At 37.3% G+C, this 15573-nt stretch overlaps 2 protein-coding genes across 2 annotated transcripts in view; one reads left to right on the top strand and one right to left on the bottom strand.

Moving 5' to 3' along the window:
* TM9SF1 (transmembrane 9 superfamily member 1) lies at positions 1 to 15526 on the bottom strand. Its single transcript, XM_053702366.1, has 6 exons — positions 15342 to 15526; positions 9960 to 10276; positions 8738 to 9338; positions 6885 to 7070; positions 6028 to 6301; positions 1 to 3021 (listed from the first exon to the last, which is right to left on the bottom strand). Exons 2-6 carry the CDS (start codon positions 10272 to 10274, stop codon positions 2628 to 2630), a joined length of 1770 nt encoding a protein of 589 aa, XP_053558341.1. The 5' UTR covers positions 10275 to 10276; positions 15342 to 15526; the 3' UTR covers positions 1 to 2627.
* TSSK4 (testis specific serine kinase 4) overlaps positions 14387 to 15573 on the top strand; it is a 24992-nt gene continuing 23805 nt past the window's right edge. Inside the window, exon 1 of the mRNA XM_053702367.1 lies at positions 14387 to 14484. The gene's annotated coding sequence lies outside the window, so the exon portion shown is untranslated. The remainder of the gene's footprint in view (positions 14485 to 15573) is intronic.

The raw sequence follows: 15573 nt of genomic DNA on the forward strand, positions 1-15573 counted from the left end.
CAACAGGAATAGATAGTTTTATTTATCTATAATCCCAAACATTTTTTTTGTCAGCTTAAATCAAATCACATTTGTACCAGACGTATTTGATTGCTTAAAACGCAATTAGCACTCCAATTTTAAAGGGTGTGCATACTTCCACAACCAAAACGTTAACAGTTTGTTTTTTAATAAATGACCAATATTTTTTTAAATTTTATTTAAAAAGGCATTGAACGCAAGATTAATTCCCCATACAAATTTAATTATTTCAAGTAACAAAAAATCTTTAAATGCACCATTAATTTAACTTTGAAAAATATGAGTTTTCCCCTGCTCCCCAAGAGGTTTAAGTGGATGTCACAGACTTCACAACCATGAGCCTGCTACATTCTACACAATGATTGCTTGATAACTGAAGTAGGTCATATATATCTGTCTTTAACTGAATACAGCACAGGAGAAAAATATACTCATTAGGTTTTGTAACGGATACATACCTAGACATAAAAACTGTGTGAATTTTGATAGCAAAATAAACAGTCTAAATATTTTAAGATTTATTTTATGAAGTTTAGTCCTTATTTGTTTACATGTGATCTGTGAATATAAAATTGGTTTATTATCTTGTTAAATACTGTTATTTACAAGATTAACCTTATTTAAAATGTAAATGGACTGATATATTAATTTCATGATTGTTTTCAGAATTCTCCTGTATTTCAGGGTGTTCTAGAGTAGGGTGAGACTGCACTATCCTACTGAAGAAGCAAGGATTTTCTTCTAGCTTTGTTCATTCTCAGTTGGTGGGTGTGTTTCTGTTCCCCTTTTGCATTGTTCGGGGGTCAGCCCATAAATCAATATAGGCTACTCTTTCTTTGTGTACATATTTATGGAAACGCCCTGTATAGTCTGCAGTATACATGAAAAATGCAAACAAATCAGGTGTTTTCCTAAAATGAACAGGGTATAATTTTTTATATATATATATATATTTATTTTGTTTTACATAGAAAACCCAAGATATAAATATATTTGTACAGAAGCCCAGAACACAAAAAGCTGTCTTATGCACAAATCAGCAAGTGCAAAAGACAGTAAACAGACGAGAGTATAAGAAGCCTTCTTACAGACCAGGAAGAGTGCAGATTATCCAACAGATTGCACAAGGCCAGAGAGTGATCGTCTAAGCAATGGCCCAGGGCACTTTCAGTTTAGTGAATTATAATTCTGATAGGGGTTCTCACTCACTAAAAAGAGCAAAAAAATATGCAGAAGCACTTTTGACTTGAAAGGGACATAATATACACACATACAGTGTAAAATAATGCATAGTAAAAAAAAATTGCAATATATGTTTGCTTACTTTTGACTCTTTTTCACGTAATTTAACACTTTAAATAGTGGTGGTTTTCTAATTTCCCTATTGCATACAACAGACTGCAAAAGCCTTATAGTGTAACATGCTGCACAGTCATTGTTTATGACAAGAGGCTTTTCAAAGGGTTTGTTCTTTACTGCAAAGCAATGTAAACCTTGCTAATAAAATAAGTGTAAATGCTTTTGAAACACTTATTTTGTTTGTGTGTGCGTTTTATGTCCCTTAAAAAGGGACAGTCTACACAAAAATGTTGTTTAAAAAGATAGATAATGCCTTTACTACCCATTCCCCAGCTTTGCCCAACCAACATTGTTAGATTAATATACTTTATAACATTTAAACCTCTAAATTTCTGCCTTAATCATATGCTTTTGTATTTGATTTTCACAACAGGAGACTGCTAGTTCATGTGGGCCATATAGATAACAATGTGTTTACGCCTGGAAAGTTATTTAAGAGTTAGCACAACACAGTACTAAATGCAACTCAAAAGATTTTAAATAGTAACAGTCATGTGATCAGGGGGCTGGCAGAAGATGCTTAGATATAAGGTAATCACAGAGGTAAAAAGTATATTAATATAACTGTGTTGGTTATGCAAAACTGGGGAATGGGTAATAAAGGAATTATCTATCTTTTAAAACAAAAATTATATTGTAGACTGTCTCTTTAAACAAAGAGTGAGACAGTTGTACTATAACGTCAGCTGCCATAGACAACGGTAGCCGTGTGAGCACAGTGACATACAGAAGCAGCAATCAGGAACATATAGACATGTGCAGTAATCTCAGTCTAAGGAACAGAGGTCTGAGACAGATGAGCACAAGGCATATGCACTGCAACTTATCTGTCACTGACTTGAAATAGAAGCTGATTGATCACAGATAAATTCAATAAAAGCAATGCCATTTCCCGCTATTTCTGTGTCTTCATGGTGTATATCTTCCTTTTACCCATGTCTGGTTTCAGGCATCTATTGTTTTACCCCGGATACAGTCCCATTCTCATGGAATTAAAATGTTTATACCTCCAGCCAGCCCCTCAGATTTCTCCTAAACACCCATAGTTGTGGTTAAATAGGAGCTAGATTCTACAGCGTGTGCTCCCGTACTGCTGTGCACATCTTACGCCCACTGTATGCTTCCCCCCATCCTCTGCCAACTCACCCCACTGGCTTAGACCCTATCCCTCTCAACACTTTCCTCTCATAGTCCAGCTTGAGATATTTAAAATATAAAAGCACAGTAAAAGTCCCAGATTCTCCCACTCAGTCCATCTTTAAGTTGACGTAAATATAGCGTATAAAACGAAGTGATGCAGTGAAACTAACTGTTCCAAGCATGAGGAAAAAGACGAATGCAGTTAGAAAAGAATAACCAAAGAACTCCACACTCTGCACCACCCCAGACATGTTTGAACGGCGCCAATAATAAAACACAGAGTAGAGAAAGATAAATGCTCCAGTGGATCCAGTGCTCATAATTGAACGCCACCACCAGCGGTAATCTTCTCCTGACAACTGAAAGTATGTCAGAGCCACAGAGATACAGGCACCAACACTAAGCAAGATGGCAAAAACGATAAACAGGATCCCATACAGTGTATACTGTTCTCGTCCCCAAACAGTGGCAAAAATGTAATACAGCTCCACGGAAATTGCACTGAAAATAGAAAGAAAAAAAAAAACATCAGTAGTAAGGCAAGATAGATTACAGAAGAGAAAAGAAAGGAAAAAAGAGACAGCATTAGAAAGCTTGGACATCTGAGAGAGAACAAGATTTTTCAGAAATAGATGGAGGTAGAGTATCAAGAAAGGAGTAATATGGATACATGACTAGTTGAAGAACTAATGTAGGTAAATGAGTATTAATCTTTATTCAAGGGACATATCCCCATAAATAACAGCAATGTTCTGGACCCATGCCATCCTTAAAGCATGACTAAGAACCAGAATCCAAAACAATGCAGTTTTATAGGGATATATCCCTTGAATGACTGTGGTGCTGTCACAATTACATTTGCAGACTGTTATATTGGAGTAAGCAGGTGACCAGCACAAAGTGAATTATACCTGATAGAGTGCTGAGCTCATGTGTAACACTGCTTGGTAAATCAGTGGGGGAAAAAACAACACATTAAAATAAAATATGGTAAAAATATGTGCAATAAAAGTAATGAGGGAAAATTTGATAAGTGGACAACTATGAACTGCATTTATGGAATGCAAATTTCAAAGAAACATTTTTATCAACATACTCCCTTTTTCCCAGTATCCCTGAGTAATATTCCTGCATAAGTAATTCTTTAAGAATACACATTTTGGTTAGAATTTCAATGTTGTGAACCAAAAAAATCTGCAAATCAGCATATTGTTCTTTTATTAATATAAAATCCTGTTTTAGAATAAAAGGCAGTAAGGAAAAAAAAAAAAACCTAAAATTATTGCTATCATAATGTTAAAAGGGATAGTATAGTCAAAATTAAACTTTCATGATTCAGATAGACCATGCAATTTTAAGCAACTTTCTAATTTAATGCTATTATCATTTTTTCTTCATTCTCTTGGTATTTTTATTTGAATGTAAGCTTAGGAGCCAGACCATTTTTGGTTCGGCACCTAAATAGCACTTGCTGATTGGTGGCTAAATTTAGATACCAATCAGAAAGTGCTACCCAGGTTCTGAACAAAAAATGGGCCAGCTCCTATGCTTACATTCCTGCTTTTTAAAATAAAGATAGCAAGAGAACAAAGAAAAATTGATCATAGGAGTAAATTAGAAAGTTGCCTAAAATTGCATGCTCTATCTGAATCATGAAAGTTTAATTTTGACTAGACCATTCCTTTAACTAAAATTGTGTACTTCTGCTTGAAGATATAGGCCTCATCACCCATGGTGAGTTTTTTCCTCATTTGGGAACCCTTTAAATGGCCAATATAAGCAGTTTCCTTTGTTACTCTATTTTTGCCCCCACCCTCTGTGATTTGTTATTTAGAGGGACACTCAAGTCAAAATAAACTTTTATGATTCAAATAGAGCATGCAGTTTTAAGACTCTTATTTATTTCAATTAGCAAATTTTGCACAGTTTTTTTATATTCACACTTTCTGGGGAAACATATCCTACTGAGCATGTGCACAAGCTCAAATGGTATACGTATACTAGGCTGTGATTGGCTAATGGCTGTTACAGGGGCCAGAAAATGGGAGAAAAAAAATAAAATGACAGAAAAAGATCTTCTGCTTATTTGAACTTCAGAGTAGGCGTTAAATTATTGTATTTTTATTATGCACTTGTTAATTATGCAATTATACTGCATTGAGTGGTCCTTTAACAAGACATGCCTATAAGGGACAGTCTACTCCAATTTTTTTTATTGTTTAAAAAGATAGATAATCCCTTTATTACCCATTCCCCAGTTTGCACAGCCAACACGGTTATATTAACATACTTTTTACCTCTGTGATTACCTTGTATCTAAGCCTCTTCTGACAGCCCCCTTATTAGTGCTGCGTCGTGCACAACTCCGGGAGTGAGTACAATATTTTCTATATGGCACAAATAAATTAGCAGTCTCTTGTTGTTAAAAGCATGTGAAAAGAGGCTGTCTGTAATGTTTTAGAAACAGGCAGAAATCTAGAGGTTTCAATGTTATAAAGTACATTGAACTAACGATGTTGGTTTTGCAAAGCTTGGGAATGGGTAGTAAAGGCATTATCTTTTTAAACAATAACAATACTGGGGTTGACTGTCCCATCAAGTTTATAAATCAGTTAATGTTTGCAATAGTGAGCCTAGGTTACTATGTGTTTAACACCTGCAAAGGTGATAAACACAAAAGGTAAAGTCCCTCTCAGGATGCTCCCAAGCAGGAATCTGCTATGTTTTACTCTTGCAAATGGTGTAATCTAGGTTCAATAATGCAATTATAGCATGCAACTTTTGCATTAAAAGGGCCATAATACCCAAATGTTTAAACACTTGAAAGTGATGCAGCATAGCTGTAAAAAGCTGACTAGAAAATATCTCCTGAACATCTCTATGTAAAAAAGAAAGATATTTTACCTCAAAAGTTCCTCAGTAGCCACCTCCCATTGTAAAGGATTTCTAAGCAGCATTTTAGTGTGTCTGTCCTGGGACATCTGAAGGGATGAGCATCGTGCACTCTCATCTTATTTCACCAATCAGGTAAAGGAAGTTTACAATGAAATCTCATGAGAGTCAAGTCAAATCTCATGAGATCACAGTAAAAGTTCATGACCTCAGCACTGCTGATGCTGATTGGCTGCTGTTCATTTCTTCATTTTTTTAATTTTTTTACCTGCAGCTGGGAGCAAGTGAAGTATAACTTTTTACACAGAACTTACTCTGCTGAGATGAGGAGATTGTGAGGTAAAATATCTTCCTTTTTTACATAGAGATGCTCAGGTGATATTTTCCTGTCAGCTTTTTACAGTTATACTGCATCAGTTTCAAGTGATTTAGCATATGAGTATTATGTCCCTTTAACAATGGTGTGTGTTATAGAATGCATTAGCTCAACTGAATCTTTGTGAATTGGGACTAAAAGAACCATGCACAAATACTACCCAAAATACACATACTGCTTTGGTGATCAGAGACAGGGTGTCACATAAAGCAAAAAGCTGGGGTCTATACAGATAATACCTGAAAGGCAGGAAGCCGCCAATCGCCATGTGCACTGGCGCAGACTTGTACCAGGGCTGGGAGGGAATTTCCCTGGCAATATTCTTGGTGCGGCATGGAGCCTCAAAATTGCCTGCACTGTTTTTGCCAAATATGCCACCAATGACAGTAAGTGGAAATCCAACCAGAAGCCAGACTGTGAGGAGCAGCAGGATTGTAGTAGCTGGCAGAGCTTGTGTGGAACCATTGGCCCAGTGTACCGAATTCACCACACTCCAAGTAAAGAAAAATGGAGCTAATAATACAAACATATAAAAGATAAATATATGTCAGCGTCAGAAAACCGATAGAACTAAACAGGAGAGTCTACCTCAGATCACATTTCAACCAGTGATAATTATATGAAATCTTGCACACATAAAACACAAGAAAAAAGACCAATGGCACTACTTGCAGCAAAAATAAATGTATAAAAACCCCTTGAAATCCCGGTAATTGGAGTAAGCTAAATGCTCCACCTAATAACTGGGGTGTGGTGCTATGTAGTAATGAACACTTTAGAATAAACTAATAAGAGAGGCAAGACAGCCTACACTTAAAAGGCAAAGACTACATATATAGCACTCACAGGGTTGTAGTTAGTATATATGTAGTACCAACTACAACCCCGTGAGTGCTATATATGTAGTCTTTGCCTTTAAGTGTAGGCTGTCTTGCCTCTCTTATTAGTTTATTCTAAAATAAAACACAACAAGCAAGTAGATATAGCAAAAGTGATCCACAAATTAAAAAAAAAGGAAATATTTTGATGGTGATGTTTAAAAAAAGGTTAAATAAAGGATTGAATGTTCTTTGACGTCAGATACAAGGCTTAATACCTGAGAAAAGACTTGTGGTGAGTACAATGTTCCAGACCCAGCGCTCTCCTCCCAACTGTCGGTAAAAGTTACTGGATACATAACCAGATATACAGCATGTCAGAGCATAGAGCAAGATGGCTGCAGAGTTAATAGCACCATGTCTGTGTACGTTGAACAGTCCCAGAAGAACCATAACTATAATACCTAGGAAAAAAACAAAACACAAGAGTACAAATGGTACTGAGAGGAATACAAAATAAAGACATTGGCATTGAAGGTACAGAAAAGCAGAACAAATAGATTGAAAGAAAGAAAACTTAAAATTATCACCAAAATGGGAGATCATCGTTGAAAGGAAGAAAAAGGCCAATGGATAACATGAAATGAGGATGTGCATGTGAGAAATTGGCAAGAAAGGTAGAGAAGTATACGTTTCTAAAATAGAAATGTAGAGCTCAGAAACACACATGAGAGGACAGTGTGGGGGTAAGCGTATGAGAGGGTAAATATGGGTGAAATAGGGATTTATTTTAGACCAAAGGGACGATTTATCAATGTCTGTCTGACATGATACGCTAAAGCGTATCATGTCCAACAGACATCCCTGAATGCTTTAACATTGCACAAGCAGTTCTGGCCGCTAGCAGGGGGTGTCAATCAACCTGATCGGGTTGATTGCTGTCCGCCGCTCAGAGCAGGCGGACCAGCGGTCTTAAGACCACTGCTTTATAACTGCTGTTTCCGGCGGCTCGCACGGAAACAAAGGCATCAGCAGTCATTTGGCCCTTGATAAATCGGCCCCCAGAGCTCTAACAAGTAGTGGAATGATCTGGAAATGTAAAATGAGGTCTAGAGCTGGACGTACAGAATGTTTCAGCAGAATTCGTAGATCTAAAAGTACGAGAGAAGGATACAAGAGGAGAGTGTGCAAACAGAATTTGAAAAACTACAAGGGTTTGAGCAGGGTTCCAAGAATGCAATAAAAAAAAAAAAAAGGGGGAACTGAGCACAGTACTGATTTAAAGAGAGACAGTCGGAATTGGTGAAATCACAGGGCTGAATAGAATGAGAGAAAACAAAGAAGCAGAGAATATACGAGGAACAAAAGGAGCTACTGAATATAATACAAGGATGTAGAGGTGTGAGGAGGGTTAGAAATAGTTGCTAAGAAGTAGAAGATAATCAGAGGTAGTGAAGAAGCAAAAGGGCAGGTTATTTGCAGAGGTACATATTGCAGTAAATGGTGAGAGGTGAACAGGGTTACAGAGAGTGCAAGCAAAGGATACAGGAATACAGGATAGGTTAAAGGGATAGTAAAGTCCAAATTAAACTTTCATGATTCAGATAGGGCTTGCCATTTTAAACAACTTTCTAATTTACTTTTATCATCAAATTTGCTTTTTTTCTCTTGGTATTCTTAGTTAAAAGCTAAGGAAAGGTCATATGCCAATTTCTAAGCCCTTGTATGCCGCCACTTATCTGAATGCATTTGACAGTTTTCCACAGCTAGAGGGCATTAGTTCATGTGTTTCATATAAATAACATTGTGCTCACACACGTGGAGTCATGTAAGTGTCAGCACTAATTGCCTGAAATGAAAGTCTCTCAAAAGATCTGAGATAAGGAGGCAGTCACCAGAAGCTTAGATACAAGGTAATTACAGAGGTAAAAAGTAGATTTCTATAACAGTGTTGGTTATGCAAAACTGGGAAATGGTAAATAAGTAAAGGGATTACCTATCTTTTTAAACAATAATATTTTCAGTGTTTACTATCCCTTTAAATAAAGATGCAGATTTTTTTTTCTATTATTATTAGAAAATAATGGATTTGAGGGAAAGAGAAGAAGAGCACAGAACCAGGATGTATCACCTGTTCCTAATGCAAGAAATTGTGAGCCCACTCCTAAAATAGCGCACAATAAGCTTTGGTGCTCTGGAAAACGAAACACATCGGTATGAATAATTTTCCATCCATTGTCTCCCTGATCCATGTCATCTGCTCCCTCCTCATCGATATTATACCGAGCCAGATCACTTTTCAAAACACGCATTAGAATGATGACAACAAAACCTAAAAGCAGAAAAACTAGCACCATAGAATTGATGATGGAAAGCCAATGAATCTCCAGACTTTTGGGGAAGAAACTAGAGTCCCGCAACCGATCTCCGCGTTTCTCATAGGTCACAGTGCTTGGGAACCAGCGCACACTATATGTGTGTGTTATACCAAGTGGCTCCCTCACATCATCTAGACTGAAAGGTTTTACATCTCTTACACTAACATTAGCATAGATGATCCTGTCTTCATTAAACTCAATGTTAAAGTCCAAATGAGACCACAGTCCTATTTTGTGTGTATGTGGTAGGAAGCCACTCTCCTCCATGTAACCCACAAAACCTCGAATTGGAATGTCATCCAACACAAACTCAAAATAATACAGCTCCTCAATGGCCTCTCGCAGCTCCTCCACCTTAGAAGAGAAGAAAACAAATCAGTTTCAGCTTAAATAGTAACTGAATCTTAACAGAGGACAATCATTCTTCTAATACAGCCTTAAAAGGGACAGTCTACACCAGAATTTTTATTGTTTAAAAAGATAATCCCTTTAACACCCATTCCCTAGTTTTGCATAACCAACACAGTCATATAAATACACTTTTTACCTTTGTGATTACCCTGTATCTAAGCCTCTGCAAACTGCCCCCTTATTTCAGTTTTTTTTGACAGCCATCCATTTTAGCAAATCAGAGCTGGCTCACTGGAACTCCACCTGTGTGAGTACAGTGTTATCTATATGACACACATGAACCAACACCCTCTAGTGGTGAAAAACTGTCAAAATGCCCTGAGAGAAAAGGCGGCCTTCAAGGGCTTAGAAATTAGCATATGAACCTCGCAAGTTTAGCTTTCAACTAAAAATACCAAGAGAACAAAGCAAAATTGGTGATAAAAGTAAATTGGAAAATTGTTTAAAATTACATTCTCTATCTGAATCATAAAAGTTTATTTTGGACTAGACTGTCCCTTTAACTATATCAGTGAAATACAACCTTTCATCTCAATCCTGTTTGACACAGTAATATTTTCTCACCTGAGTAACAGTCAATTTCAGTTCACATAAGGTTGACCTGTCAACATTTTCCCTAAATTGGATTTGGTACATAGATTCAGCCATACGGTCTCCATCCAGAACTTCTCCAAGGGTCAGACTCTTGTGACGGATCTGTGATGGTGCACATACTGGCAACTGATAGTAGTGATAGGTCTCCTGTGGGTTGTGATATGGTCCCACCTTATTAACATAAAGTATCACTGGGTCCCCTTTTTTATACCGACTGTCCCCTGTACTGGGAACAGGGCATAAGAGCCACACATACAGAAGGAAAAGTGAACGCAGATCAAACATATCTGGGGAAAGAGAAAAATATTTGGTAAATACTGCACAGTCCACATTACAGGTCTGTCAAGTGATTATTTTTATTTTTTTACAAACTAAATGTTTTGAAACCTTATTATATAAAAAAATAATTGTATTGTTTTGAGGTGTCACTAAATATGTACGTTGTCTTTCACATAATCTTACTTTAGAAAATACAGTAAGTAACACCAATTTCTGTATACAGAACACATGATAAATAATTTGTGAGTTTAATTTATTTTTAAGGTGGAAAATGGTTTTAAATATGATGATGTGCTTGCTCAGCACAACTACAATATCATGGTTACTTATGCAATAGCTCCTCTGCCTTTCTCCTATTTTAACCCCCTGCAGGTGCTGGTTAGTGAAACTCAACATCTTTACTCTGCACGCTGCCAACTCCGTGCTTAGGTATTCTTTAACTCTGTGAGAAAAGCAGTACACATTCACAGATCAGTGATGTATCTGGCTTTTTGACAGTTGTATTGTTTTTCGGCACTTAGGTTAACATGCATGATACAGAGCAGGAACTTAAGGTTTTTGCAGTGGCTTCATTGTTCTATACTATTCACAAGGATAGAGATTATATATATATATATATATATATATATATATATATATATATATATCATGTGATCTACTACTGGGCAATATGGATAGAACATATAAATGTGCAGCATTAAAGGGACATAATACTCATATGCTAAATCACTTGAAACTGATGCAGTATAACTGTAAAAAGCTGACAGGAAAATATCACCTGAACATCTCTATGTAAAAAAGGAAGATATTTTACCTCACAATCTCCTCAGCTCAGCAGAGTAAGTTCTGTGTAAAACGTTATACTAAGCTGTTCCCAGCTGCAGGTAAAAAAAAAATGAAGAAATGAACAGCAGCCAATCAGCATCAGCAGTGCTGAGGTCATTAACTCTTTTACTGTGATCTCATGAGATTTGACTTAACTCTCATGAGATTTCATAGTAAGTTGAATAAGGAATATGAGAGTGCACAAGGCTCATCCCTAAGCTGTCCTAGGACAGACACACTAAAATGCTGCTTAGAAATCCTTTACAATGGGAGGTGACTACTGAGGAACTTTTGAGGTAAAATATCTTTCTTTTTTACATAGAGATGTTCAGGTGATATTTTCTAATCAGCTTTTTACAGCTATGCTGCATCACTTTCAAGTGTTTAAACATTTGGGTATTATGGCCCTTTAAATGATTGGCTAAAAAAAAAAAACACATCAATCTTAGTGAGGTTTTGTTTAATTCATTTATATTATCTTTCAGATCATTTAATTAGCTTTTGGTTACATCATCTGTATCTATGCAATAACCACTTGCATAAGATCTATATGTTTTGAAGTTATTTCATGTTGTTTATGAGAGATTGATTTTTCATTACTCATGATTTTGGGGTTTATCTAAACACACTAATTAAGTCCACTAGCCTGATGAAGTGGTGAAACCTTCAAAGGCGTTGTTTGTCCAATAGTGAGGCCAGACTTCGTAGGATTAACTAATTATGTTTGTGAATCTCCAATTTTATGCAAGTATCCCTGTTTTTTTTATGTACTATTTTATTATATTGTAACATTTACACATACTATATATTATTTTATTTTTTTGATTTTCAAAGAGCTTTATTGAGAAAAAATGTAATAGTTTACAGCAAATATTAAATTCAGCAATTCAAACAAAATGTAGATACATATAAATATACTGCAAGTTGCTTCATAGGTAAATAAATCAAGTCCCTTTTCCTGTGATTTCACTCATTCAACTGTTCATATCCAAAAGCAGGACATATGGGCTGTATTTGCTGGGTGTTCTTTCCATACCCCAGTTGTAGAGACCTCTTTTGGATCTCGCTAAATAAGGAAGTCAAAGTTGATATTATAGGGGTAGCTGACTGATTGTTAGAAAATTGCAGTCTTTATAAATATTTCTAAGATAAGGTCAGACTTGATATAGATGAATAATACAAAGAGAAAAAACATACAAAAAGAAAAATACTACAAACAACCAGAACTTGATTAAGCGACGTGAGGTAAGGCCACATCTTTAACATAACAGGCAATTACTTATTTCAACCTTCAGATGTACTAATATTTGCTGCCCCATCTTTTGCATCCTATGTTAGTGGTAACTTAAACCTAAAGGTAGCTGAAGCTGAGCTCCCCTGAATGGGTATGGTGGCTCCTCTTGATAAATTAGCAGCCATGTCTGTTGGATTTATGCATATATTTGTCCCACACCGCCTCGGCCACAGGCAGTGCAAGATGAGTGAGCTACTCTATGTGACATGTAGTTTATAACTATAAGTGGATAAAGGAATACCACTGACATGCTTGTATGTAAAGTATTTAGGGCAATTCAAAGACTAATGACTTGTTATGCAGCATTGCTAGAAAAACAAAACTCATTATAAGGCTCTAGCCCAAACAATACCTTGATAAACATGGTTTTCATATTGTGAACAGTGTGGGGAAGTTGCAAAACATTCTATTGCCTATAGACTAGGTATGTCAAACACAATAAGCATGCCTAGATTTAGGGGCCCAAAAGGGCAACACATTTACTGTTTCAGAATTCAACTGTTGGACAAAAATTAGGCATAATAAACTATGCTTAGTGGCGTGCTTGACACCTTTGAGTGCCATGATGTATCGAATGGCACAGGGGAAATGCTCCAAGTCTCTATGGGACCTTGCAAGGTAAGCAGCGATCTGATCACAGTCTTGTTTGTACAGAGCATTGAAGTCACGGCTCGCCGAGGCCCCTCCCCCCCCCCAGACCCGGCCCTCGATAAGGGTGAAGAAAGTGATTTTGCCATGTCAGGGGGTCCCCTTGGGGGTGGCATCTCAAGAGTATGTACCAGCATACCTTTATTGTTGGTAAGATCATGGCTTGTTCTTATGGCGTGGGTCGCAGGAGTGAGTTGCACGGATGCTAAGCCAGAGATGAGGGCAAGCCTGTTGTGCCTTAGGATGTCCGGCAATGAGTGAGATGGTTTCTTTGTGATTCTTTCTCCCCCAGCGGTCTCCGCCGCTTCGCAGTCTCCGTGTTGCATTGCCGGCATGTAAGAGTGCACATTGAGAGGATCTATCTGCAAGCAGCCCAGTGTCAGCTGTGTGTTTAGTTGCGCGGCCCTCCCGGGCCCCAAGGGCAGGCCGCACTCCGGGGTCTTTAGTTGTAGTAACACTGGATGCTTCGGTAATGTCGGTGGGATTTTCTGCATCAGGTGGAGCAGTTCCTGCTCCGATGGAGCCTTATCTATTAATCTCTGAAACAGCAACTCTAATTTAAGCAGTGTGCAATCTGTTGATGCTAGGGTTGTGCCATTCCTCGTGTCTACTGCAGTGGACACCATTTTTACACCTTTCCCTTCCTTTATTTTTCTTGTTATCTGGCGTATACGGATGGCCGATTCAGCCGGGACAATCAAAGAAATGTTGAGAAGGCTGCAGTATGATAAGATGGGTTTATCTTAGGTTTGTTTCTGGTGAAACACCCCGGACAGCCTGGGGGGGAAGCGCTGCCTGTGTGTTCGCCGCTAGTACAGGCCACAATTGTCCGTTTCCACCTCTGGGATCATTCGTACAGCTGAGAGTCGTTGAAACGATCTGTATAGTGCTTAGGTGCACAAATTAACTTGTATTTTTGTTGAAAGCTGTATTTGTGAGTTAATATTGAGCGGCTTATAACCCACTCACCCAGAGCTCCAGAAAATGCGGCTGATTAGAGCCGCTGCTTGGACACGCCCCCTACACATACTATATTTTTTTAAATATATACTATTTCTATTAAACAATATTGTTTGAGCTCTGTCTATTGTTTTTATTATTTACTCCTATTTATGTTTTTTTGCTTAGAAGACTAGTAGCTTCAATGATTAGATATTGATCGTTATCTATTTTTTGTGTGGAATCACTGCTACTTTGTGTTTAAACTGTATATAAAAACTGAAAAAAATGTAAACCACCAGCTCTGTATTGTGTGCACAATACAGTTGCAAAAAAAAAACAAAAAAAAAAACACAAAACCCACTGATCTATGAATGTTTACCATTCCAGTCAGAGGGTGCAAAAATGTGAGCTCCAAGATAGCAGTGTCCAGTATGAAAATGTGAAGCTTCACTTGCCAGCACCTGTAAAATGTTAAAATAAGAGAACAGCACTAAAGGGAAAACAATGGTAAGTAGTAACCATTCTGTTGAAGTAGTGTTCAGCAGTTTAAGGCTCCTTTAAAGTTCAAGGTGATAATCCATAGAGTTCTGCACAATTTCATTTTTAAAATCATAACTAAGGTGGCTGATCCATGGTGTGGTCTGGAAAACAGAACTGAAGTATCCATTTCCATAGAGTGACTAGAAAGCTCTTGTATTAACAAAAAATATAATAGAATAGATAATATTGTCCTAAATGTCACTGGTTTGGAAGCTTTATTGAAGTCAATATACATTTTGGGGTATTGTTACTACTATTGTTACAATGTTTACACCCACAGCAAAACTTATGATTATGTGTGCTGTGGAAGACAATGTATCAGTCATCAATGACAGAAGAGTAGCAGTACATTCAAGTAACTTTTAGGTAATGTGAAAGGAATAATATGAAAGCCGATAAAATATAAATAGAAAAAGCTGAGAGAATAACAAACTTTATCAGTGAAGGGTGTTGTGCAGTGAGTGCAGGGGAATATGGAAACTGCACAGGAAGTCCGACAGGGGCAGGAAAAGTAGCACTGATTTATGGATGCTAAAAGTGTAGAGGCAACAGGCAGAACCCCTAAAAGTATGGGGTACTGGGAAGCATATATGGTCACTTCTTTTTGGCTCCTGGTAGTAACCATAATGTTACCATGGGTCCTACAATATTGCTGCTGAGTTTCACTACCTTCTTTATCATAATTACCAGGTGTATTATCCCTGTTATACTCCTTACTCTTTTTCTACTTGTCATTACTATTAACGCCAAACTCACACTATACTAGGCAATTTGAATGTTACACTGAAGTAGTACCTGTTTTGGTTGTTACTCCTGTTACCTACCTGCTCACCGTCCCCAGGTTGCCTGACAGTTTCGTTAGCCCCCTGGCTCTTAGTGACGCTATAAGGCTGTCTCACTTATGCCTTTTCAGGTTGGTTTTCCTCAAAACATCTCCCAAAGCCACCTTTTCGCTAATGATTTAACAATAAATACCCTTGTTTTGCTTAGGTGGTATGCACATCTCCTCAGAATTATTTCACTCGATTGTAAATATACCAAAAGTCAGGCAGAAAA

The sequence above is a fragment of the Bombina bombina genome, chromosome 2 (assembly GCF_027579735.1).
Source record: "Bombina bombina isolate aBomBom1 chromosome 2, aBomBom1.pri, whole genome shotgun sequence".
Classification (NCBI taxonomy): domain Eukaryota; kingdom Metazoa; phylum Chordata; class Amphibia; order Anura; family Bombinatoridae; genus Bombina; species Bombina bombina.